The sequence below is a fragment of the Maylandia zebra genome, linkage group LG14 (assembly GCF_041146795.1).
Source record: "Maylandia zebra isolate NMK-2024a linkage group LG14, Mzebra_GT3a, whole genome shotgun sequence".
NCBI classification, from domain to species: domain Eukaryota; kingdom Metazoa; phylum Chordata; class Actinopteri; order Cichliformes; family Cichlidae; genus Maylandia; species Maylandia zebra.
The window spans coordinates 14638780-14662485 of NC_135180.1; the positions used below are offsets into that span (position 1 = coordinate 14638780).

General features: G+C 41.9%; 2 protein-coding genes across 6 annotated transcripts in view; both read right to left on the reverse strand.

The window, feature by feature from the left end:
- Window positions 1-1643, reverse strand: part of zbbx (zinc finger, B-box domain containing) — a 72720-nt gene extending 71077 nt beyond the window's left edge. For all 5 annotated transcript variants that reach the window (XR_013101656.1, XM_023152818.3, XM_023152817.3 and 2 more), the window contains exon 1: window positions 1479-1643. The gene's annotated coding sequence lies outside the window, so the exon portion shown is untranslated. The remainder of the gene's footprint in view (window positions 1-1478) is intronic.
- A 15139-nt stretch (window positions 1644-16782) lies between these two features.
- LOC101486437 (cilia- and flagella-associated protein 337) overlaps window positions 16783-23706 on the reverse strand; it is a 42033-nt gene continuing 35109 nt past the window's right edge. Inside the window, exons 15-18 of the mRNA XM_076873579.1 lie at window positions 23508-23579; window positions 22121-22311; window positions 18189-18386; window positions 16783-17366 (exon numbers count right to left, since the gene is read on the reverse strand). Of these exons, the coding sequence (XP_076729694.1) occupies window positions 17238-17366; window positions 18189-18386; window positions 22121-22311; window positions 23508-23579 (590 nt within the window). The 3' untranslated portion in view covers window positions 16783-17237. The remainder of the gene's footprint in view (window positions 17367-18188; window positions 18387-22120; window positions 22312-23507; window positions 23580-23706) is intronic.

Here is a 23706-nt window from a genome sequence, read left to right on the forward strand (position 1 = left end):
ACTAAGAAAATTAGCCGATAAGGCAGGTTTGATAAAAGCAATACAGCCACACCTGCTAGAAACTCAGTAGGTAGAAAAAGTAACATTAGACGAGCCATTTTGTTCAAGGTGGGTAGTCTCTTAGCGAAAACACTGACATTTCACAGGCAATTTTAAAAACATAATCGTATATCCATAGGGTAAAATTAGAACATTGATGAAAAGCCACAAACACACCTATCCCAGAACAGATGGTTTTTGGGGATTTGGGTTTTTGGGGGGGGGTTTTTTTGCTTTTTCACTTGAAGCAAATTTGTAAAAGATTCAATGCCAGGAGGAGACACAAATCCCTTCAGGGTTGCATCAGGAAGGACATCGGGTGTAAAGATCTGCCACATAAAACATGTACAGTGGTTAGCACTGTTGCCTCACTGTGGCTGCAGTTAGTGGGGTTAGGTTAACTGGTGATTCTAAATTGACCATAGGCGTCAATATGTATGTGAGTGTGAATGGTTGTCTGTCTCTCTGTGTTAGTTCTGCGACAGGCTGGCGACCTGTCTAGGGTGTACCCTCCCTCTCACTCTTTAACAGCTGGGATAGGGTCCAGCCCCTACTCCTGTAATCCTGAGCCGGATAAGTGGAAAAGCATGGATATGTGAATGGATAAAACATGCAGTGACCTCTTGTAAATAAGGGAGCAACTGCAAGGAGCTATAACGAAGCTGAGTTAAATCAAACGCCCACTGAGGACACACCAGCACAATGATCCAATTTGCCTCCAGAGTATGGAGTGTATTCAGTGAATCCCACATCTGCCACAAACCAATGACATATGTTCACGGACAGACAAAATTAATTAACGTTAAATGTGATTTGACTGTAAATTCAATACCAATAATAATAATAGTAATAATAATAATAAAAAATAAATAAAAAGGTGTTGAACACTTCGCAAAAAATGTTGAAGTCATATAGGATTTTGACAGCAGGCGGGGGGTGGGTGGGAACAATCCAGTCACCATTACGAGGGTATGACGTATGCTCCTGTAAGCTCATGTTAGACAGCGACAGTTTTTACAAAGGGTTTAACAGAGAGTAGCTGGTCTAGAGAGAGACATTTGACTGGATGAAGCTAAATTTACTGTCTCCTCCGAGCCGTATAGTAAAGATGACACACACACGCACACACAGTAATGCATTTGTTCACACCACACATTTTCTCTTGTAGTGTCAGCAAAAGCGCAGGTGTACTAAATCCCATTAATTAGATTAGCTTCTGGTATTTTTCATGCTGGCTCACCGGAACAACTTACTGGGTCATTAATGGAACTCTTAATGTTTTTAATCCCCCCTGTGCTTTTCCTACGAGACAAAATGTCTACTGTGAGACCGGTTTATTTAATATTAAGACAGTAACCGTGAAGCTCATGTGGCATGTGACGGTAACTGTAGAACAGGCTAACTTAAACTTCACAGGCTGCTGAGAATATGAAACTTACCCAAATCGCTCCGCGGTTCTTTTTAGAGTAATCTGCTTCTGATAATTTATCAACCTTTTTTTTTTAGTTGTTAAGCCAAAAGGTCACATTTACATGACATTTATTGCAGGTTTTCGTCAGGAGCGCTTCTCTTCTGTAGTCGAAATGTTTCTGTTAGGTTACTATAGCAACTTACGCCTGTCTCGCGATAGGTTGACGGCGGGTGAGTTTCCTGGAGGCGCTTTTGCTCCGTATATCCGTGTTTGTTTGTGTTTTGGTTAACTTTTTCCCCGTTTGATATATTTAAAAAAAAATGAATTAGCCGTGTGTATGTGCTTTTGTTTGTTCCGGGAATAAGCATTGGATTCAAAGGCAGCAAATTCCCCTATTGCTTTGATAATCATGGGTAGTGGGAATTCCCGTCTAATTAAAATCCTTAAAGCATCAAGATAAAATTTTATAGCACTGATTAGAGCTTTGAACCCTCGTTATTTTTTTTATTTTTTTTTTTAGCTGACTTTGGAGTTGTCTTTAGTAATCCAAAGACGATGATGTTTAAATATTTCATGTTGACAAGCATTAGAGATCAGAAGCAAAATAATTTCCCATTAGCCCATAAGATAAATGTGCTGGGTTGAATTTGGTAAGACCAAAGTGAGGAATATAGTTTGTGTCCCCGCAAGAGTGCTTATTTGTAAGCAAGAAACATAAGTCACTATGTAGCCACTTATTACATTGCTACATGTAAAATACAAACCTGATGGAGTTCTAACATTACAATGTTACTAACAAGAAGGTTAAATGCCAGGTTAAAAACACGGAGTTTTAGTGCTTTTGCAACTTTAAAAATAGAGTACATATTACAGCATACATACCACAGGTAATATATGTGTAGCCTATAAAGGATCAGCAGCACCAACTGTGCATCAGAACAGAAAAATCTTGTATTAATAAAGTGAAATTCTACATGTGATGCGTCTGCCTTTTTAAAATAATAACTGTATTATTGATTGTCATTATCATTATATGCCTTTGAGATGCTCTTGCCCGTAACAGTACAGCCAGGCATTCATCCAGCCTCATTTGTATTCCAGGACAATAGAAAATATTTGACTCGTCTACAGCAAGCAATTCCTCCACCTTTACTTTTTCTTTTTTCCTTGCGTCTTTATCCTACCATGCCGTCCTTTTCCAAACCACAGGACAATTATGGTTTAGCACACCTCCACCTCATTCCTAAATCCTTTCTCTCTCGTTTGCTTGTACTCCCTCCTTTTGTCTGTTTCCCTCTTCCTACATTGTTGGCATATGACCTATTGCTCCTGCCATCAGGAAAGTGTGGGTGTATGACTTATTGTACACGTGCCTTTGTGTGTGTGTGAGGGGATGGTCATTTAGGGTCGTGACCCTCCAGCTGGATCCTGTCTCGGCTGCTAAACAGTGACTCCCTCCCTCTCCCGTTCTCTCTCAGCTCTGCCGGCACAGACAGCAGGGTGTGCAGTGGCATACCGATGAGTGGACGGATGAGAGGAAGAGAAAGCAGGAGTGGGGGGGGGTGGGGGGGGGGGGGGTGAGGTGCATAGAGCTGAAGGGAGCAGGTAGAGAAGGGGACAAAGCAAGAGGCCAAAAGGCACATGGAAAAGCAATGCAGGAGAAGTAATGAGAGAGCAACAGAATGAATGCAAGGAGGGCTACAACACCAGAGCAGTTGCAGGAAAAGGACAAGCACTGTGCTGTGAAATGTCAGGGCTATTTAATTCATTAGGAGGCAATGATTAAGGCACTGTACTGAATGTCATCTGCTGGGTTAAACCTTCCTCAGCAGGCCCATGCTGGATATATATATTGAATGTTTGGCTATGGTTGGAAACATGGAGAGAAAGAATGTAGTCAGCCAGCCAGCCAGAACCAACACACACTTTTTTGTGTGGGGCTCCTGGCATGCACAGGAGGTTTGTAGATAATCCTACAAGTATATTGATGAAATAATGGAGAAATTGTTAAATAACCTTGAAAAAGTGTTTGGCAGCTTTCATCCATTCATCTTCTATACCTGCCTATTCCTATTCAGAGTCACAGAGGGATGAAGACTATCCCTGTATTCACAAATGGAAAGAAGGTCACCAGTCTATCATAGGATTAACACCAGGCACATCTTCTATTTTACCTGATCTGCATGTTTTTGAACTGTGGGAGGAAACCAGATCACAGGAGAACATCCGTAGGACTTTCTTGCTGTAACACTCGGACGCTGTCGGCCTCAATAACTAAGTCCCTGTGTTGCCCCTCACTAAAAATTTACAGTATAGAAAACTTTAGCCTTATGCTCGCTCAATCCTGACCTGAAATTGTCTGACCAAATCAGCGCAGCAGTCTCAAAACTGAAAAGAATATAGGGTGTATTACCTTAAGTCAACCAAGATTGATTCAACTAACCTCCTAACCCGGTTGGATCATCTTTTGCTTGTTGCAGCATAGATTCAGCAAGGTGCTGGAAACATTCCTCAGAGATTTGGGTCCATGACATGACAGCATCACACACCTGCATCACACAGATCTGTCACCTGCACATCCATCATGTGAGTCTTAAAGTTCCACCACAGTGCGGTGAACTCGAGAAAAAATTTCAGATGAACTTTGTGCTATGATTAATTATTCTGCTGGATGCTGCAATCAGACAATGGGTACACTGTGGTGATAAAGGGATAGACTTGGTCAGGTAGGCTGTGGCCTAAATTATGCCCAAAAAATATCCCCCAGATCATTACAACACCAACCATTCATGCAAAGCAGTATGAATCCATGATTTCATGTTGTTTACAAAAACTTTGGACCCTGCCATCGAAATGTCCCAGAAAAAATCAAGGCTCATCAGGCCAGGCAGTAGTTTTCCAATTTCTTGCTAATTTCCAGATTTGGTGAGTGAGTTTAAGCCTCAGTTTTCTGTTTTTAGCTGACAGGAGTGGTCTTCTGCTCCTGTGCTATGTATATTTCAAGACTTGTGCATTCTGAGATGCCGTTCTGCATATCTCAATTGTAACAAGTGGTTATTTGAGTTACTGTTGCCTTGCTATCGGGTTAAAGCAGTTTCGCAACTCTTTGGAGAACTGCCACTCACTGGACTCACTCATTTTCGGACTATTGTCTGTAAACCACAGAGATAGCTGTTGGTAAAATCCCAGTAGCAGTTTCTGAAATACTAACTAAACCATGCCACATTCAAAGTCACTTCAGGAGGTCATCAGATGTAACAGGACTCAAACCTTTTATAAAAGTCCAACTATTGTCTCGTCTGTCCACAGAATGTATTATATTCTGTCATGGACTATGAAATGCGTTGGACTCAATACTATTACTATTGAATGTTCACAGGTGTTTTTACAACTGGATGAGTAACATAATCTTGAGGCAAAGGTTGTAGAAGTGTTGGAATTCAAGGTTTGGGATCACAAACAAGCTGGTTCAGGATCTTCTTTTTCTACAACAGATTCTCTCAGTAACACGCCAGGATTTCTCTGCAGGGAAGTACTCTTCAGCCTGTTATTCTCAGTGAATACACAAGTATTAAAGTAACTGTTTACTCATATATATATTTGACTGCACATGCCAATGATGCTATTCGTTTAGAGATTTTGCACTTTAAAACAAAGCCAATCAAAAGTGCAGACAGGATCCTGCATTTTATGATAAAACTCACATCATCTCACAGCTCCATCATTAAAACCCAAGATATTGTTAACATCTGGTAAGAGCTATTTCAAGGGCTGAAACAATCATTTATTCTCACAGTTGTGTGGAACATCCAAAAGCAGGTCCTTCTGAAAATAATGATATTCCTTCTTTCTGAGGTTCTCATCACTGGGAGAAAAAAACCTCTTTTAGGCCACGGCTGTAAAGAGACTTACTCGGTGGACATGCCAATCTAAGAGACGTGGGCTAGATGAGGAGGAGGCAGATAGGCAAGAGCAGCAGAAGAGGATTAGCACCATCACTATAGGCCACAGTGATATGAGAAGCATGGACAGGAATACAGTACATGTGCAGATCCTTGACATCATAAAGAGAGTCCAGTATATTGAATATAATGAGGTCTTCATCCTCTTGTGACTTGCGGCTGAAGGTCCCAGTGGGTGAGTGATTAGTGTCCATGCAGTGTGTGTGTGTGCATGTGCATGGGAAAATGACTGTCTCTCTCTCTCAGAAATATGAATATGGTAAAGTATGTGGCATGCGTGCTCTAGACCAGTGTGCTGTATCTATCTAAGAATCATGAACATTCAGTGACCATAACAGGTGATAAGACTATTTGTCTTGCATAGCTTTACCAACATACAGTGATGGGATGTATGGATTGAAAGATCGATAGGAAATTAGAAAGGAAGAACAAAAGGGGAGGAGACAGAGTGAGTGACAAAGAGTGAAAGCAAGAAGAGCACAACAGAGCAGTAGGAGGGTATCAAAGTGTCAAGATCTGATAGCTAGTCACTAGATGTCATTGAGGAAGACACAGAGAGGTAATGAGAGCCGTGGCAGAGGGGAGAGAGGCCAGAGGGCTGGACGCAAAGGCCAACTGAGAAATTGAGAGGTTGAGTGTGGAAAGGAGGAAGAGAGGGGGGGAGATGGATGAGGTGCGGGACCTGAAGGCACAGAAAAGAGAAGAGCACCAAGGAACGCACGTGAGTGGCTCTTTATCACGTGAAGCCGCTTAAAGCCGATGGCTGTGTGTCACATATTCAGACGGTCACGTTCGCACGTTTTCTGCACAGAAAGTATGGATACTGTGCAGTCAAAGTGAGCCGCATGAGTGAAAGCAAGGCTGTAAAAGAAGAGATATGTCAGGAAAAAGCAAGAGTCACATCTGCTGAAAAAGATCAAAAGCAACTGGTGATAACAGGAGGCAGGCAGGCAAAAAACAAAGACAACCAGGTAGAATGTGCTTAGAAAGCCAGTAGAACGAATGGAGTGAACCACAATCCCCTATTGGACAATGATAAATTGCTCATTTTGGTTTGAGTAGAAGGTTTGACAGTAACACTGGCTGCCTTGTTAAAGCCACAGCGAAATAAAATTGCGTGTCATTCCTTTTTTATGTTACTCAATTTTATTATAGCTATCCAACTCGAGGAAAGAGTGAGTGTGACAGTAACTGCTGTGTGGAAATCTGGGTCAGACATGACGTTTAATAACCAGGGAACAAGCGGATACTGTTTGATCACATCAGCCTATTGTTCTGCCATGGATTATAGAGACAAATGGTGGCATGAACAAGATTTAGAATAGACAATTTTTCCCCTCCAATGTCTGTAAAACAATGTGCGTGGGAGCACAGGTAAAATTCCTTTCACTGGTGGTTTTTTTTTCCTTCTTGATCGCTCCTGTGCACCTTCTCTCTCTCTTTATCACACACACCAGCGTATTTTTTTGCAGCCACAAATACACACCTGAGCATAAGCACGCGCACACAGTACTAGCAGTCCATCACTGAGCTGTAACTCCACTGCCATCTCCAGGTCGTGTGTGGAACACATCCCGGATTGATTGGAACATAGTGATGAAGAATGGCTGTTGGCTCTATCACAGCTATCATTGTGATTTTATGCACTGAGCGTGTTGACTGCGGGCCGGGGAGGGGAGTGTTCACCACTCTCAGGAAGCAGATTGTTCTGGGAAAGGGGGCTGCGTATATATTACAAACGACATGACATTTGTTTGCCAAAATGTGTTTGTCGTAATCACGTTGATAATGTTTCATTTCGTCCCGTCTTGCAAAGTGCTTCGTTGAGAGGAAAGGTGCAGAATTCTGTTTTGGAAAGAAATAAATCTCAGATGATGTGGGTGACCAGCAAGAAACGTTGATCATGTACGCCTGCTTCCACGCCTCGGTGGCTAGGTATGCCCCTTTGCATAACTATGGTCAGACCATATGCTGTGTCCACATAGCAACAGCATGTAACTAATGTATTGTCTATCTGTTTGATGCAGCTGTTTGTTCCCATCCATTTTTTTACCGGTTTTGCACATTTTGTAATGCTCTTGAACATTCGCTCCACTGTAGATGCATTTAAAGATATTTTTTTGAAATGCAAAGACTTGCATGAACACAATGTGAATACACACCTAACCCATCCCTGCAGTTTATCTGAGCCAACAGCACAGAAGGCTTTAGCTAAGATTAATGCAAAGACTGAAAGCAGGGGGAAATAGCTATCCTGGCACTCTTCAGAGTCTCCAAATCCACCTACTAGTGCCTTTGGCCCCACTGTTTTACACATTTTACCCTGTAAGTTTAAGATATAAGGAAACAAAACTGTAAAAACAACATTTTTTGAATTTAGGATAGAACTGCATAGTGGAAGTATTTCTTGGCTGACAAGGTTCATTATTTATGCGTTGACTGCTTATAATTAATTGCAGTAAAAGTTGCAAAATGCACAACTGCAAGTTCCAAAAAACCTGCAAACCTTTTTGCACTTTGAAGAAGTGGTAAGGATTTTGTTTGTGGATAGCTGCTGCCGCCTACCAATCGCCATGCTAAGCTGTGCCGGTTACCTCCTGGTTACAATTAACAGTCAACAGTGGTATCAGACCCCCCCCCCCCCCCCCCCCCCCCTCTTTTTTTTCCCCTCCTCATATCATCCATGTAAATCAGTCAACTACTGTTAACTGCTGTTTTGCACTGTGGAACTGTATTTAATTGGCTTTGTTGATCATTTATTCAACCCACACAGTAAACATACTACCTGATTTTTAGTTAATCATCCCTTTATCAGGCTACACCACCTGCTAATGCTGATTATTTATGGATTAACGGCCATCTAGCACATATCTTTCGCCACACATACACGTTCACCCAAACAAACCCGGCTGGAATTCAGACACACGCATCCTTCTGCTTTTCATCTTTATTTATTATCTGGAATTATGTTCACGAAGACGCGTGCGCGCACACACACACACACATACAGTATATAGCACACACATGCATACATAGACACAGCACTTGGGGATGGACGGTTTCTGTCATCGCAGCACTTTCCCAAACAGGCTCTGATTAAACAGCAGCTTAGAGCGCTTTAATTTCATGGAAGAACAGACAGCGAGAGAGGGCGCGATGGAGAGAGACAAAAAGAAGGTGTGTGTGTTTGTGAGAGAGAGAGAGAGAGAGAGAGAGAGAGAGAGAGAGAGAGGGCAACAGATGTATGGACAAGGGAGAGAGGAGGAGAAAAAAGGTGCCGGGTAGGGGGGCTGATAGGAACAGAGAGAATGAAACAAGCTGCAGCAGGAGAATAGATTGAAATGATGGATAGAAGATGAGAGAGAATGGGTGGACACAGTAAAGAGAGAGATTACTTAAGTCACGGAAGGCAGCAATGATAGACGGGATATGGAGGGAAGAAAGAGGACAGGGAAGAGTGAAGGCACAGGAGGAAGGAGATGGGGTGGGGGTGGGGGGTTAAAGAGATATATAAAGAGAAATCTGAAGACCTGTCCAGAATTTTTAAAAAACAAAAAAAACCCTTGAACAGGAGGTGAGGAGAGGTTGGAGAATATATATGCTGCAGGCAGGTGGAGGTGCTTCAATATTTCAGTCATATAAAAAATTTAAATCCCAGTTAAAATCTGTGAATACTGCATATTTGTGATTAGTCTTACGTGCCGTCACACAACACGTCGTTCCTCTTATCTGTATCGCTACACACACACACACACACAGATCCACAAGCGCACACATTCATGACAGCCACGTGCTTCCAGTTAATGGCTGAATGGAAGATTATTAGGGGATATCAGCTATGGGGACGTAACCATGGGGCCAAACTGTCACACCAGGTTCTGGGCTAACACACAAGGGAGCGACCGTGCTGGAAGAGCCTCTAGCAAAGGAAGGGAGTTAAGCCAGCAGCCCACAGCAGTTTAAATGTGCGTAGAGCATGTCTGTTTCTCCAGTTTCAGATGAGGTATTCTATAGATATCCACACGGGAGGGGCTCGGTTAAAGGGTTTTATTATTCAGAAAGGACAATATGGACTGCGTGAGTGCACACACACGCACACACAAACAGGCTTTTTAAAGAGCTTTATGAAATATGTTAAAGTACTTACAAATCCATTTGCTTTGAAGAGCTTGCTGTGACCTTAAGGAGAACTGTGCCGTATTGCTGTGGTACTAGAATAGTTATATATGAATATTAATGTCATATTCTCCCCTCTGAACTGCCTAAACTGTGTGACACCTTTACTGCTGGCTGTTTGCATGCAGGTGTGTGCAAAGAATTCAGGCACTACAGTTACACTACGTGCACGCAGCTCCTTACCTTTACATTGTGCAGCTTATCAGGATTAATATTATATAGACTGCTCGGTGATGTGAGCACAGACATCAGCATCAAACGCAGCAGCTTCCAGGCTATGTAACCGCAGTTTTTTAAGAACTTTGAATCTTTTATATTTTTGATCATCTGCAACCATTGGGACCAATTTAGCATTCGCACCAACTGGAAAGATGTTTGAAAGTGTTTCAGCATGCTAGATAAGAAGCTCAAAGCCGTGTCTTGTGGAGAGACAAAAATAAAGAGGGAAAAAGAGAAGGAAAAATGAGTTGAAGACAACAGACATGTGAAGGTTGCTGTGGAGGTTTTCGAGCTGATGTGGATTAGGTTAACCCAGAAACCGGGAGCATGATATGAACTTCAAGTGGATGTGACAGATTTCTCCTCTTCACCTTTACTGTTCTTATACTCCGTTGTCTAGTCATCTCACCGCCTCACACTTCCCTCACCTGTTCCATATCTTTCCTGCTGTTTATCTTCAATTTCTCTTTTACACTTCTGTCCAAACCCTGCACTTTCACATCTCCTTTACCTCTATATTTTATCCATTTCTATCACCACTGAACTCTTGCCCGCTTCCTCTCTTCATCTACTGATTCTGTCTACTCTTCTTTTCATCCTCTTGTCAGTTCTTTCGCCCCTTGCTTCCCTTCGCGTTGGCCTCTCCTTTACTTGTTTCCTTCGATTTCTTTTTTTTAAATTTCCTTTGTCCTTCCCCCCCCCATTCTACACAAATTCTCTCGTTACTTTCTTTCATCGTCCTCTCTCCATATCCCTTCCCTCTGCTACAGATGGACAGAGCAGGGGAGATAAAGTGGAGAAGAAACCTGCATTTGCAAGCGAGGGCATCAGTATTTACACCCAAAGTCTGCGTATACCTGATCATCAGTGGCAGCCTTAGCCCAGGGAAGCAGTGCACAGTGTCAAACTGAATTTATTGCTGTACAACTTCGCAACATTAAGACTGTTTAAAAGTGCTGCTTAGCATTCTGATAGCATGCATCATCCTGCTCCAAGTCAAATGTTCCTGCACTGATTTAGTCAAGATGCACAGATGCACAAGTATGCACAGAAAACACTTAAATCCGGCTCCTTTGGGCTGAGTTTTCTAAAGCACAGTGATAGATGGTTTTCATCTAAATCTTGCGTTTTGGCTTCCTGTCTTCGAAGAATGGCTCAGCTTTCATTTGCAGCACTAAACATGAAGCATGTATAGACACACTGACCACAGCCCCATGCCTTTCTCCTCTCAAGAGGACAGTAAGGCAGCACACAACGGCATTTTGAATAATTCATGATGCTGTCGTTCTTGCACACAACATGCTAGAACGGGCTGAATAGCCTGTAGCGCGGTAAAACTTCACTCTCTGTTTTTTTGCCATTTCCTTCACTCGGTTCGCTCTCATAAAAAAACGATATCCAGCCATTTGCATCTTTACAAGTGCGGCGGTGCTTAAAATGCAATTAAAAACGCACTCAGGCAACATCCTCAATAAATGTTACGAGGAACCCGACAAGGGAGGTGAGTGGGTTATTAGTGGCATCTTGAGGTGTCACAGTCACAAATATATTTTGCTAATATTGTGCTGTGCACCTCAGGACCCCACAGCTGGTTTTATCAAAGGTCGGCTGATGTAAAAAATAAATAAATAAACAAATAAAAAATAGCAGCAATAATTATTAAAAATGACAATAATGAGCTTGAATCAGGGCAGCGCAGTGGCAAGCTGGTTAGCACTGCTCCCTCACAGCGAGAATGTGCAGGGTTTGAATCCACCATCTGCCCTGAGTGGAGTTTGCATGTTCTCCCCATGTTCCTCCCACTTTCCCAAAAGGTCACATTCAAATGAGCTGTGGGTTGTCTGACTTCATAATTTCACAGCTCAGAATGCATCCATAGCCAGTTACGGCAATCTAATCATCTTATTGCCTGCTTCAATAACAGGTGCTTTGTTTGTTGTTCTTTCCTCAAATTTTGAAGCCAATTAAACAAAACAAAAACAATACAAATGAGACACGACCAACACGCTCATGTTAACTTTTAGTAAGGCCTCAGTCACACGGGCCTCGAGACCAGTTAGCGACCATCTGGCAACCACTGGGAAAATGTGCATTCCCTAACACGCTGAAGACACACTCACGCAGGCCTAGAGACCAGGCAGAGGCAACGGCTGGTCGCTACAGGAAAGTGTGTATTCCCTGACCAGTTGGTGAGGAGTGGTTTCAGGAGATTGCTGGCTGTCGCTAATGTGAAATGAGTTATTCGGTGCTGCACTGATAACCTCCACATGACTGTTTTGCTTGCTTGCTCATAGTTTGTATGGAAAACTTACACACACTTGGCTGCAAACGGCAGCAAATGACTGCAAGTTGCGAAACTGTGGAAAGTGCGACACAAACTGATGAAGGAGTGTGGAGCTGTATAAAGAAAAATGAGGAGTGATACTGTATACTGCATCTTAATTGTTAAATAGTTACACTCACAATTATTATGATAACTCCCCTGACACATTCAGGGGACCAACACGCGAGTGTGCGTTCCAATTATTAATCTGTATGAAAATAAATTTTATTCATGGTGGACGCTAAAATTAACTAGGCAATACCAAAATGAGAACTTAATTACATGACAAATGTAAATTTGATTTATGGTAATTATGCTGCAATCAGGCAACCTGAGCTGCAATGTGCAAGCAGCACCAAACTAATTCACCTGCCACTAAACTCATACATACAAATGAAGTTATCTTTAAAAAAAAAAAGTATATGAACAGAGATTTAGACAGCATGAAACAGATAGGGCAATATTACAAGCCTGGGTGCTTCAGGCCAATTAAAGTCATATACATGCATGTGCACGTGCACTCGTGCATATGATAAACTGTACATTTGCAATAACCATAAGTCACGTATAACCTCATATAAGTGAAGTTCATTCTCTGAAGCCAATATATGATGGATCTTGCAGAATAGCAGTTTAATGGTTTCACAACTTGCAGGAACTTTTGCATGACGGCACAATGTATGAAGATTCACGCCTGATGTCTTCACAACTTAAACATCAGCTTTAAAAAGGGGGGAAAAAACAACCAAATGACTGAAACTACTAAATTAAAATAAGCTGGAGCTGAAAGGCATGCAAATTATGTGAATACGCACACACACACATACACACACACGTAAGATAAGAATACTGCACCAAGAGGCCCAAATAGCAGAGCACTTTAATCACAGAGTTCATTTCATTTCCTCTCCTCTCCTTTATCACTGGCTTGGTTCTTATTCATCTTCATAAGAAAGCAGAGGAAAGAGGAGCCAGCTCCCCTAATAGCTCACTGATTTACATGATGAGTGTTTAGCCCCATAGACAAACTCCTGAAAAAGAGGAACAAAGAAAAGGACACACAGAAACCTCCACACACTTTCTCTAATACACACACACGTATATAGAAGAATGTAATTTGATTTCATATTACTAAGACAAAGAATCAGAAGCAGATACACACATACACACTCATCTGTACCCAAACACACACAGACATAAAGAGAACAAACAAGGCAGGCCCTGCTATAAACAGATGAGTTAGCACTCGCACACTGCTTTGCTTGTTTAGCGTGTAACTCAATTTGAAATGCTAACACTGCCATACGCTCAGGGGTATGCAGTGGCAGGCCAGCATCATCAGCCCACTTTCTAGTAATTTAACTCCACTCTTTCAACGCAGAACACTTGTGCAGTGGCCCCATATTTTACACACACTGAGTAAAATTAATTGGGAATTTTTTTGAGCACACATCATTTGCACGCTGGACCTACTTTGAATTGCAGATGAAGACGAAGGGGGGTGGCTGTAATGTAGCACGCCGTCTTTAAGTGCGTGACTGCATTCGGGTGCATTTTGTTTCTATTTCCGACTATCCAAAATGCGTGAACACGTGTGTGTATGTGTGTTCTGTAGAGCTAGCAGGAATAATAATGACCTCGCGCTCCTTTATTAGAATCAATCATCAGTTAGAGAGGTGGTGAGTTTGGGGGGGGGTAATGACAAGGATGAGGAAGATGATGCTAATGTAAATATGGACAGTGGACATGAAATGAAGCTGGCAGCCTCCAGTTTAACTGTGGAAACACTTAAACTATTTTTGTTGTATATTAGCTGTATATTAGCTTAACGGTGAAGTATCGATATTCAGCCATGCTCATACTAAAACTCGTGATACTACCATTAATCTCACACTAAAACTGGTCAACTAATTCATTAAAAAAAAGTTGGAGGTGGAACTGGTGATTAGGCCACAGTAATTTCGATTAAACTCAGTGAACGAGTTATGCAGGACTGACAGCGCCACATTTATGGTTGCTGGCTACCGACAATAACAGGTGGAACTCACAGCGAGGGCTCCCAATTAAAATCAAAATCAACCTTCCTGCTTGTAATTGCTTTTCCACCTTCGCATTGTGTGTGTACGGCGCGTGTGCACATGTTTGCCCGCGCGTGGACGTTTGCGAAGTTGGTACTAAATTTAACGACACTGAAATTTCACAGCCTGGTTTGGCTATTAGACTGGCTCCGAATATTGACTCTTTTAATCCGGTTTGTTATAATTTCAAGTGATCTTTATGGCTACGTAAAAGTCAAAGAATAAATCCTGCACTTTCCTCCTTGAGTGTGTGTCGGTGGGGGCACCGTGTTTTATTTCTCCTGTGGATACCCGAGTACTTTGTGTTGCTGCAAAGATTAGACTGAGCGCCCAACTCCATCAATATCCATGACTCCTGTATTGCTCACAAACACACACATGCACGCGGTGATGGAGTGAGCGGAACAGACCTGACACGCTCGCTCACTGCTGAATGGGTTCTCTGATGGACTGAGGCTATTTAGTCACGCGCACACACGCACACACTCAGCTGGTGATGGAGTGAAGCCATTCCCTCTCCTCACCTCATGCCCAGTAGCTGGATGGTAGCCCAGTTAAGACTTGCCAATTGGCTCTTCCGCCAAATCAACCACACAAACTTTTCTGATGAGCTCAGTACTGTACACACACACACACACACACTTTCTCACAAACACGCAGCTTCACACGGCAAGTATTGATTCCCCCTGTAGAGTCATACTGGACACTTTTCCTACAGTTTCACACTTTTCAAGTTTTTTGGTTTTTGAGGGGGGGCGTTCTCATCCTTTTAAAATGTGGCGTCCTTTGTCATTTGACTTGCCCTTGAGCTTAGGCAGACCCTTAAATTCTCTCATCTCCACCTTTTAATTATCCTGCAGAAACTATTCCACTGTGGATTAATAATATATCATTCCTCTGATTGCTTACATTCTCTTGGTCATAAAATTATCAATTGCGAACTTATAAGAATTAAAAACATTGTAATCGGTTTCATTCTCTCATTAGATCTAAATATTACACATGTCCCTGTGAAACTGCTTCAGCTGACCTCTAATAAACTCTCAACAATAGTCACCTCACAGCACCTGGGTTTTAATCCACCAGCCGCCTGAGGCCTCTCTGTCTCCCTGCACCTTTGTGGGTTCTCTCCGTGTACTCCAGCTTTCTCCTGCAGTCCAAAGGCCAAAGCTTTTTAGGTTAACTGGTTGCTATAAATTGATGTGAATCGGTGTAAATGGTTGTCTGTCTCTTTGTGTTAGCCCGGTTACAGACTGGCGACCTGTCCAGGGTGTATGCCTCCTCTCACTCAATGACAGCCGTGATAGGCTACCTAAATTGGATAAGTGGAAGAAGATGAATGGGTGGATGGATTGATTCACAGAAACCATATAAATTGTACTAACCATGGCTTTAACAGAGCCTTATACTTTTGGTCAGACACACTGTTACCTGCTGATGCTATTTTGTGACTTAAAGAGCAGCATCTAAAGGATTCTTAAGGTGCGTCCACACAGGAAGTATTTCATGGCAGCCAGAGAGCAATGGAAGTCAATGAGATTCGATGATGGGTGAAATAACAGCTGGCACAGAGTGGGCAATGTCCCAGGTTTAATTTTCTCTACTTCAGTGCAAGCTACTAAAGCACATACCAGAGAGCAAAGAATACCACTGATTCACATATGACAGCATGGTAATTTCATTAGAGGGATATTTAGGTACCCGGAGTCTGGACTGTCTGCTGGTGATTGACCTTCAGTAATAAAGCAATGTGGGATGAGCATTTACCTTAAAACAAGCTTAAAGACTGGTTCTGTTCTGTTATGCGCCTGCATCTCAAGCACACAGGCCTTCAGTCTGGTGGTCGTGCAAAGGCTTTAAGGTGCAAGATACATCCACAACAAAAAAACTGCACAATTAATTTCTTCTTTCTTTCCATCCATCCTCTTCCACTTATCCAGTTCAGGGTTGGGGGGCTTGTCATAGGCCAATGCAATGCACAACTCCACTCAGAAAGGCCCCTTCTTGTTGTGAAGTGACAGTACTATGTGCTGTGCTGCCCTGCAAAATTTCCCAAAACTCTGGAACAAAGAAGTAAAAAGCTGTAGAAGAACAAGTGCCCCAGAGAAAGGCCAGTCAGGCAAAGGATGGGAGCCATCTCTTCTATCCTTGTTTACTGCCAGTTACTAATGAACTGCCTGCTTCTGGGTGAAAAACTGTACACACGAACATGATTAATATACAGTCAGATGCACTGCAAAATGAGGCAAAAACAACCAAAAAAAAAACGCATCCACTCAGCAACCTCTTTAAGGTTTAGTTCAGCGGTTACATCATCAGTTATCGATGCATGGACTGATGGATGGATTTTCTGATTTCACACAAGCAGTCATTCCCAGGTCAGTCCCATCTGCATTAGTGGCATGAACTTTTGATTACAAGACACAGAACAACAGCAAAATCAAAGTATGGTGTCAAATACATAAAGCCTAAAAATCTGCATTGGCAATGACTGGAAGAGTGACTCTGAGAACACCAGTAAATGCTGTCTCGACTCTTACTGACTTTTGTATTAGAACACAGAACAACCTCAAAAAAATAATTACTGTAATCTCACGAAGTATCTTTTTCTAAGCATTATTGGTGATAAAAATCACAGAACTGGGAGCAATCTAAATGTTTTCATTCTTTGCAGATATGAAACGCATTCATGACGACTTACTGTCACACACTACACAATCCTAAGGGATAAAAATAAAATGCCCAAACGCTACAATTCAGTAGTGTTTTTATTTTTCTTCTACTCATTTGGCACACATGTTGTAGTTTCTTTAGCGAAACCATTACAGTGTATTTTTTTAAAGTAAGCAAACTATTCATTCTTTCAAGTACTTATTCAGTCCAGGAATAAAACAACTGTAATCATGTAGAACTCAAATCAGCTAAATAAAGTTCCTCTTGCAACCACTTTAGTTTCTCTTTTGGCCTTTTTCTGATCCTTTATCCCGAGTTGTCCTCGCTCTGCCGGAGAGTCGTGTCCTTGGTTAACATTAGTCTCGCTGCTTGCCAGAGGTGATCTCTAGTCCGGTGTTTTCTTGCCTTCCTCGGTCACTCTGGTCCTGCTCCGCTTCCTGTTGCGGCTGTTGCGTTCCAGGTCTCTCCAAACACCAAGGATCACTCTACAGATCATGCACAGCACTGATGAGCAGAATATTCGAGTGTGTTGTGTTGCAAGATGACCTTGCAGCCCCAAGACTTTTCCACTGAATTGATAAGAGTATTCTGGATTTTGACACTAGAGTTTGCAGGATTATTATTAATTGTGTTATTGTCTGTATTTTCTCATGGCTGTAAAATTATATGTATTATTTGCAGAACCTGAGAAATACTGAACAATGTTATCTAATGAGGCTTCGTGAATTAATAAAATGTAGCACAATACTTCTTAAAGTATAAAAAGCAACACGAACTATGCACTGAATTTTTTCTATTGCCTCAAAAACATTATATTAGGGAAAGCAGCGTATTTCCATACCATGAAATTTAATGTAGAGAGCCTGTAAATGTATTAGCTTTCATGCATCTGTGCAGTTCTTTGTATTCTTATGAAATCATAGGAGTGAATTTGTGTGAATGTGTGTGCGACTGAATGAGTGTGTGGGCCTGAGGCAAACTCAAATGAAGCAACACTCAGCAGACACCGCCGCAGGCTAACTTCACATGAGTCTCTTTTGACACACACACGCCTAACCATGGCTTGATGGTAGGTTTCACATTCATTTTGTCAACTGGAAGCTAACAACTACCAGCATGCTGCAGAGAGGGAGGTTAGGCTTTATCAGAGCCCTTCTGAACATCTCTACATTTCAAGTGTGAGGATATAAGGCCGTTAGCCTGCCACTGTGTCACCGAACAATATCTTCATCCGACCAGCTCTTTATTACACACTTGCAGGTTGTGTTGCGTAACCCAAGACGCTGCACTTGTGTGCATTTGTTTACCTGTCCGAAAAAACCGACGGTCTCTCCAGGCAGGTAACTGAGAGCCAGACTGCAGTCTGACGATGCCGAGAGGAGGAGGAGCTTATCGCCATGTAAACACATCTCCAGGTGAGTCACGTGGTCGAGGTGTGGATGGAAACTAGATAGCAGTTTTGGGAGTTCTTTGTTGACTCCTTCACCTGGTGTGAGGCAATAATACTGAGGGACAGAGGAACAGATCATTACACAACCGCTGAGCTTTGCCACCCATAGTTACCGTTGCTAAGCTTTCTGTTTTCTCAAATCACACAGCAGGTTACAATGGCAACAGTGGCAGATTTACCACTCTCATTACCACTTCTTGTGTGTTTTATTGGTGACCATAGATTTTGCAGGCAGACATAAAAAATGACTAAAAGACTGAGGTACTTAATTCATATAAAACTGTATGTAGTACATAATAGGTGATTATAGTATGCCAAAAGACTGAGCGAGAAGTGTGTTGTGCATTCTATGGAATGAAACCTCACGAGCTGATGATTTATGTAGAAGCCTGAAATAAAGGAAGATCCTTGATATTGCACTGCAGAAAAGCTAGTTAGTGCTAATATTACAGTGCAGTAAAATTCTGGAAAGATCTGACTTTTTGGAGATGATTTGTGTTGTGAATATTTTTGCTTAACATAGATAACAGAGTGAGATGAATGCTTTTTTCAAAGAAAGACTTAGGGCTATGTTTAGCTGGGGCTCCTGAAGAGTAAACTTTTTAATGACAGAGCTGCCGCAGCTGGAGTGTACAATGAAAGTGAGATCCCACTGTAAAAGGTGACTTTTCCACGATAACCTGTATAACCCACAAAATCATATTAGCTAATGATGTCCTCTTTGGCCCAGATAGCATTTCCAAGGTTGGTAGTAACCTAACTGGCCATGAATGCCTCTATTGGCATCTTAAAGCAGATGAAGTACATTTTTAATCAATGTCTGACATTTACTGCTTTGGCTTGTTAGTTTTGCAGAGTAAATAAAACCTCTAAACTTATAACCTGTTAACTGTAACTTACAGTGGGGCAAAAAAGTATTTAGTCAGCCACCGATTGTGCAAGTTCCCCCACCTAAAATGATGACAGAGGTCAGTAATTTGCACCAGAGGTACACTTCAACTGTGAGAGACAGAATGTGAAAAAAAAATCCATGAATCCACATGGTAGGATTTGTAAAGAATTTATTCGTAAATCAGGGTGGAAAATAAGTATTTGGTCAATAACAAAAATACAACTCAATACTTTGTAACATAACCTTTGTTGGCAATAACAGAGGTCAAACGTTTACTATAGGTCTTTACCAGGTTTGCACACACAGTAGCTGGTATTTTGGCCCATTCCTCCATGCAGATCTTCTCGAGAGCAGTGATGTTTTGGGGCTTTCGCCGAGCAACACGGACTTTCAACTCCCGCCACAGATTTTCTATGGGGTTGAGGTCTGGAGACTGGCTAGGCCACTCCAGGACTTTCAAATGCTTCTTACGGAGCCACTCCTTTGTTGCCCGGGCAGTGTGTTTTGGATCATTGTCATGTTGGAAGACCCAGCCTCGTTTCATCTTCAAAGTTCTCACTGATGGAAGGAGGTTTTGGCTCAAAATCTCACGATACATGGCCCCATTCATTCTGTCCTTAACACGGATCAGTCGTCCTGTCCCCTTGGCAGAAAAACAGCCCCATAGCATGATGTTTCCACCCCCATGCTTCACAGTAGGTATGGTGTTCTTGGGATGCAACTCAGTATTCTTCTTCCTCCAAACACGACGAGTTGAGTTTATACCAAAAAGTTCTACTTTGGTTTCATCTGACCACATGACATTCTCCCAATCCTCTGCTGTATCATCCATGTGCTCTCTGGCAAACTTCAGACGGGCCTGGACATGCACTGGCTTCAGCAGCGGAACACGTCTGGCACTGCGGGATTTGATTCCCTGCCGTTGTAGTGTGTTACTGATGGTGACCTTTGTTACTTTGGTCCCAGCTCTCTGCAGGTCATTCACCAGGTCCCCCCGTGTGGTTCTGGGATCTTTGCTCACCGTTCTCATGATCATTTTGACCCCACGGGATGAGATCTTGCGTGGAGCCCCAGATCGAGGGAGATTATCAGTGGTCTTGTATGTCTTCCATTTTCTGATGATTGCTCCCACAGTTGATTTTTTCACACCAAGCTGCTTGCCTATTGTAGATTCACTCTTCCCAGTCTGGTGCAGGTCTACAATACTTTTCCTGGTGTCCTTCGAAAGCTCTTTGGTCTTGGCCATGGCGGAGTTTGGAGTCTGACTGTTTGAGGCTGTGGACAGGTGTCTTTTATACAGATGATGAGTTCAAACAGGTGCCATTCATACAGGTAACGAGTGGGGGACAGAAAAGCTTCTTACAGAAGACGTTACAGGTCTGTGAGAGCCAGAGATTTTCCTTGTTTGAGGTGACCAAATACTTATTTTCCACCCTAATTTACGAATAAATTCTTTACAAATCCTACCATGTGAATTCATGGATTTTTTTTTCACATTCTGTCTCTCACAGTTGAAGTGTACCTCTGGTGCAAATTACTGACCTCTGTCATCATTTTAAGTGGGGGAACTTGCACAATCGGTGGCTGACTAAATACTTTTTTGCCCCACTGTATAAGTTACAGTTTATACACCTGGTGAATCATAGTTTGGTATTTTAATCATTTATATTTGGTCTGTTGAAACTGAAATGAAATGCTTTTATAAAGTGATGATATTGCATAAAGGCTACAAATGGATCATTTTATCCATTCTTAGGTGGTTGCTAGGCAACATTATAATTACATTATTATTTATAGAACCTTTTCAGATAGGAGGAGTTTCATGTGTTACAATAAGATAACACTGAGGGTACCTAATAACTACAAGATTTAAGTTCAGTGTTAAGAGTTACAATTTAAGCACAAAACATTTATTTTCAGTTACTTTAAATACTTTAAACTTATTTAACTAAGTTGCACATCATTTTAAGGTGACACCTGCGACTGACCTGAGAAATGTCTGGGCGCACAACTCTGTACTGTGCAATCATGTTAGTTATCCAGCTGATTCTGAGGTGCGCTCAATACTAGCCGAAGGGACAGAATTTCCACCAGAGCACTGAGATTGCCCAGCTTCAACTATATATACATAAATCTCCATAAATTAAACTGGAAGCCAATTGAGACGTACCCATCTGAATTCATCCCCTTATAAACTGTGACAGAGAGTTGAGCTCTGAATATTGTGGCAATAATACCCGAGAGGGTGTTCTTTTACTGTGATTATGAGCATGACAGTGATGCAGCTATGCTTCATACTGACGGCACGATCCAAGTCTTCATAACAAGAGTCAAAAAGTCGAAAGGCCTCTCTGAGGTATGAAAACTCTTCAGTGACCAAACGCGTGGGACATTCTCGTGTGATGAACTGAATCTCAGTGGACGTGGATGACATTACTGATGATGTGATGACTCCTCATCACTCCTCTTTTAATCGAGGTGGTCTACAAAAACAATATCTTTTGTTTAAAAAAGGAATCAATTACAAATCTCATCCATTTCTAATGGCCTCTACTGCTTTAAAATAATATTTTTTTTAAAAAAATAAAGAGGATGGAGGCATTACCTCTCTCCACTAATCCATCAGGGGAGATTTTCTAAATGATTGACTGTCTTCACTGTACTCCAGCAAGCTGCTGAGACTTCACAATGACAGGCAGGGCTGTCATTTTCAGAGTGAACAACACGCTTTGATTTAATGGAAATATTCAGGGTCCACTCTTTCTTCACTGTCTATTAAAGTCTGCCTCTTGATCTCTGTCCCACCCTCGGGCTCTGTTTTCATCAGTTTCCGTCATTTTCTCTTTTTTACTCCTTTTTTTTAACACCACAATATACAAAATTGTGCACAAACCCACCTTCACGTCCCATATCTTGACTGTCCCTTCCCTGTCAGCTGTGGTTAAATATTCTCCACAGGGACTGACAGCTATTACAATAGATCCCAGGTCCCCTTCGTGGGCCGTGAACTGTCCTACCAGACGGGCGTGCTGGGTGCTCCAGAGCCTGACCGTACCTGAACCCCCGCAGGACACCAAATCTGCAGCGCCTGATGGAAATGCAGAAATAGAAATGGCTGCAATAACCAGAGGCATCGGTCATTTTAGACGTGTGTTTGGACTAGATTTGAAAAAGAAAACGCATGCTGTGGTAGCAACACCACAAGTACCAATAGGAGAAAGTCAAACAGAGTTACAATAAGTCAGTTAGAGTGTACCCATGTGGTCTAAAATGTAATCAAAATCAATTATGGATTAAAAATGCTCATATTGTTGCTAAGTGGGAATCTCAAACATCCATGATACTGAAAAAAGAAAAAAGATCAGCAACATATTTCATTAAGCACTGAAATAGTCGAATTAGTAAGAAATCTGTACAAGTTCTGACTGACAATGAGATTTTTTTGGTCAACAATAAACATGGCCAGGGCTTCCTTTGTTTAGTTCTCCCTGGATCTGGCAACCCATAGAAAAAACTGCTCCACTAACATCATCAATAGAGCCACATACCTCATTGCTACAGCAAACCCGAGCAGCAGCAGCAGGCACAGAGGCCGATCATGTTTTTTTTGTTTTTAAAGCACCTAACAGCTATAGCTCAAAGCAGCAGCAGCTACTTAACAGCAAGAATAAATCTAAATGGATTTAAAAAGTCAAGGGACCAGGGAATTTTTTAAATAAATACAGGAAAGTAAACTTTGGCAGGAAAGTAGTTACAAATATCGAAAACTTGCTACATCAAAGGATCAGTGATGTGCAAATGCTGTACAGTATTTCCACACAGCCTTACTGTATTTGAAATATGTAAACACCAGACACACAATCTGTGTAAAACATCCTTAAAAAAATAAAAAATAATAATAAATGCAAGGCCATATATTCAGCAGATCTGCATTTTAAAATGTAGAACGCCTTTAAAGTTACTTCATTGTTTGCATCAGCTTCCGCTCTTGGTTTTGCAGGCACGTCAAACTACAACACTTTTACAGCAAGCATGCTTAAAGAGGCTCACAGCAAGTAGGTGAAATTAGCTGATTTGCAAATGCGATGGCTTTATTGTTAGGAGAAAAGTTAGAAAAGTCAAAATACGGAATTTGTTTGGGTGAAAATAGTTTTCTCTCCACTCTCTCTCAGCTGACATTTAATACTGAGCTGAGGCTGCCCCACAGCGTTACACAAACATACAGCCTCCCACATCTTTTAGGACTTACTTTAAATAACACTTTAAAGAGTCCACAATCTATACCTGCAGCTGTTACAGATGTGCGTCCTGGAATGAAGAACAGTCTGGTGATGGCATCGCAGCTCTCCGAGTCCTCTGTCATTCAAAAGCACGTTGAGAAGTGAGAAGTGGGGAAACGACCCACAGTGTCAGAGTTGAGAATGAGGAACAGAAGAAAAAGCAAACAGAAACAGGCAAAAAAATTAACTTAATTTCTCCTTGT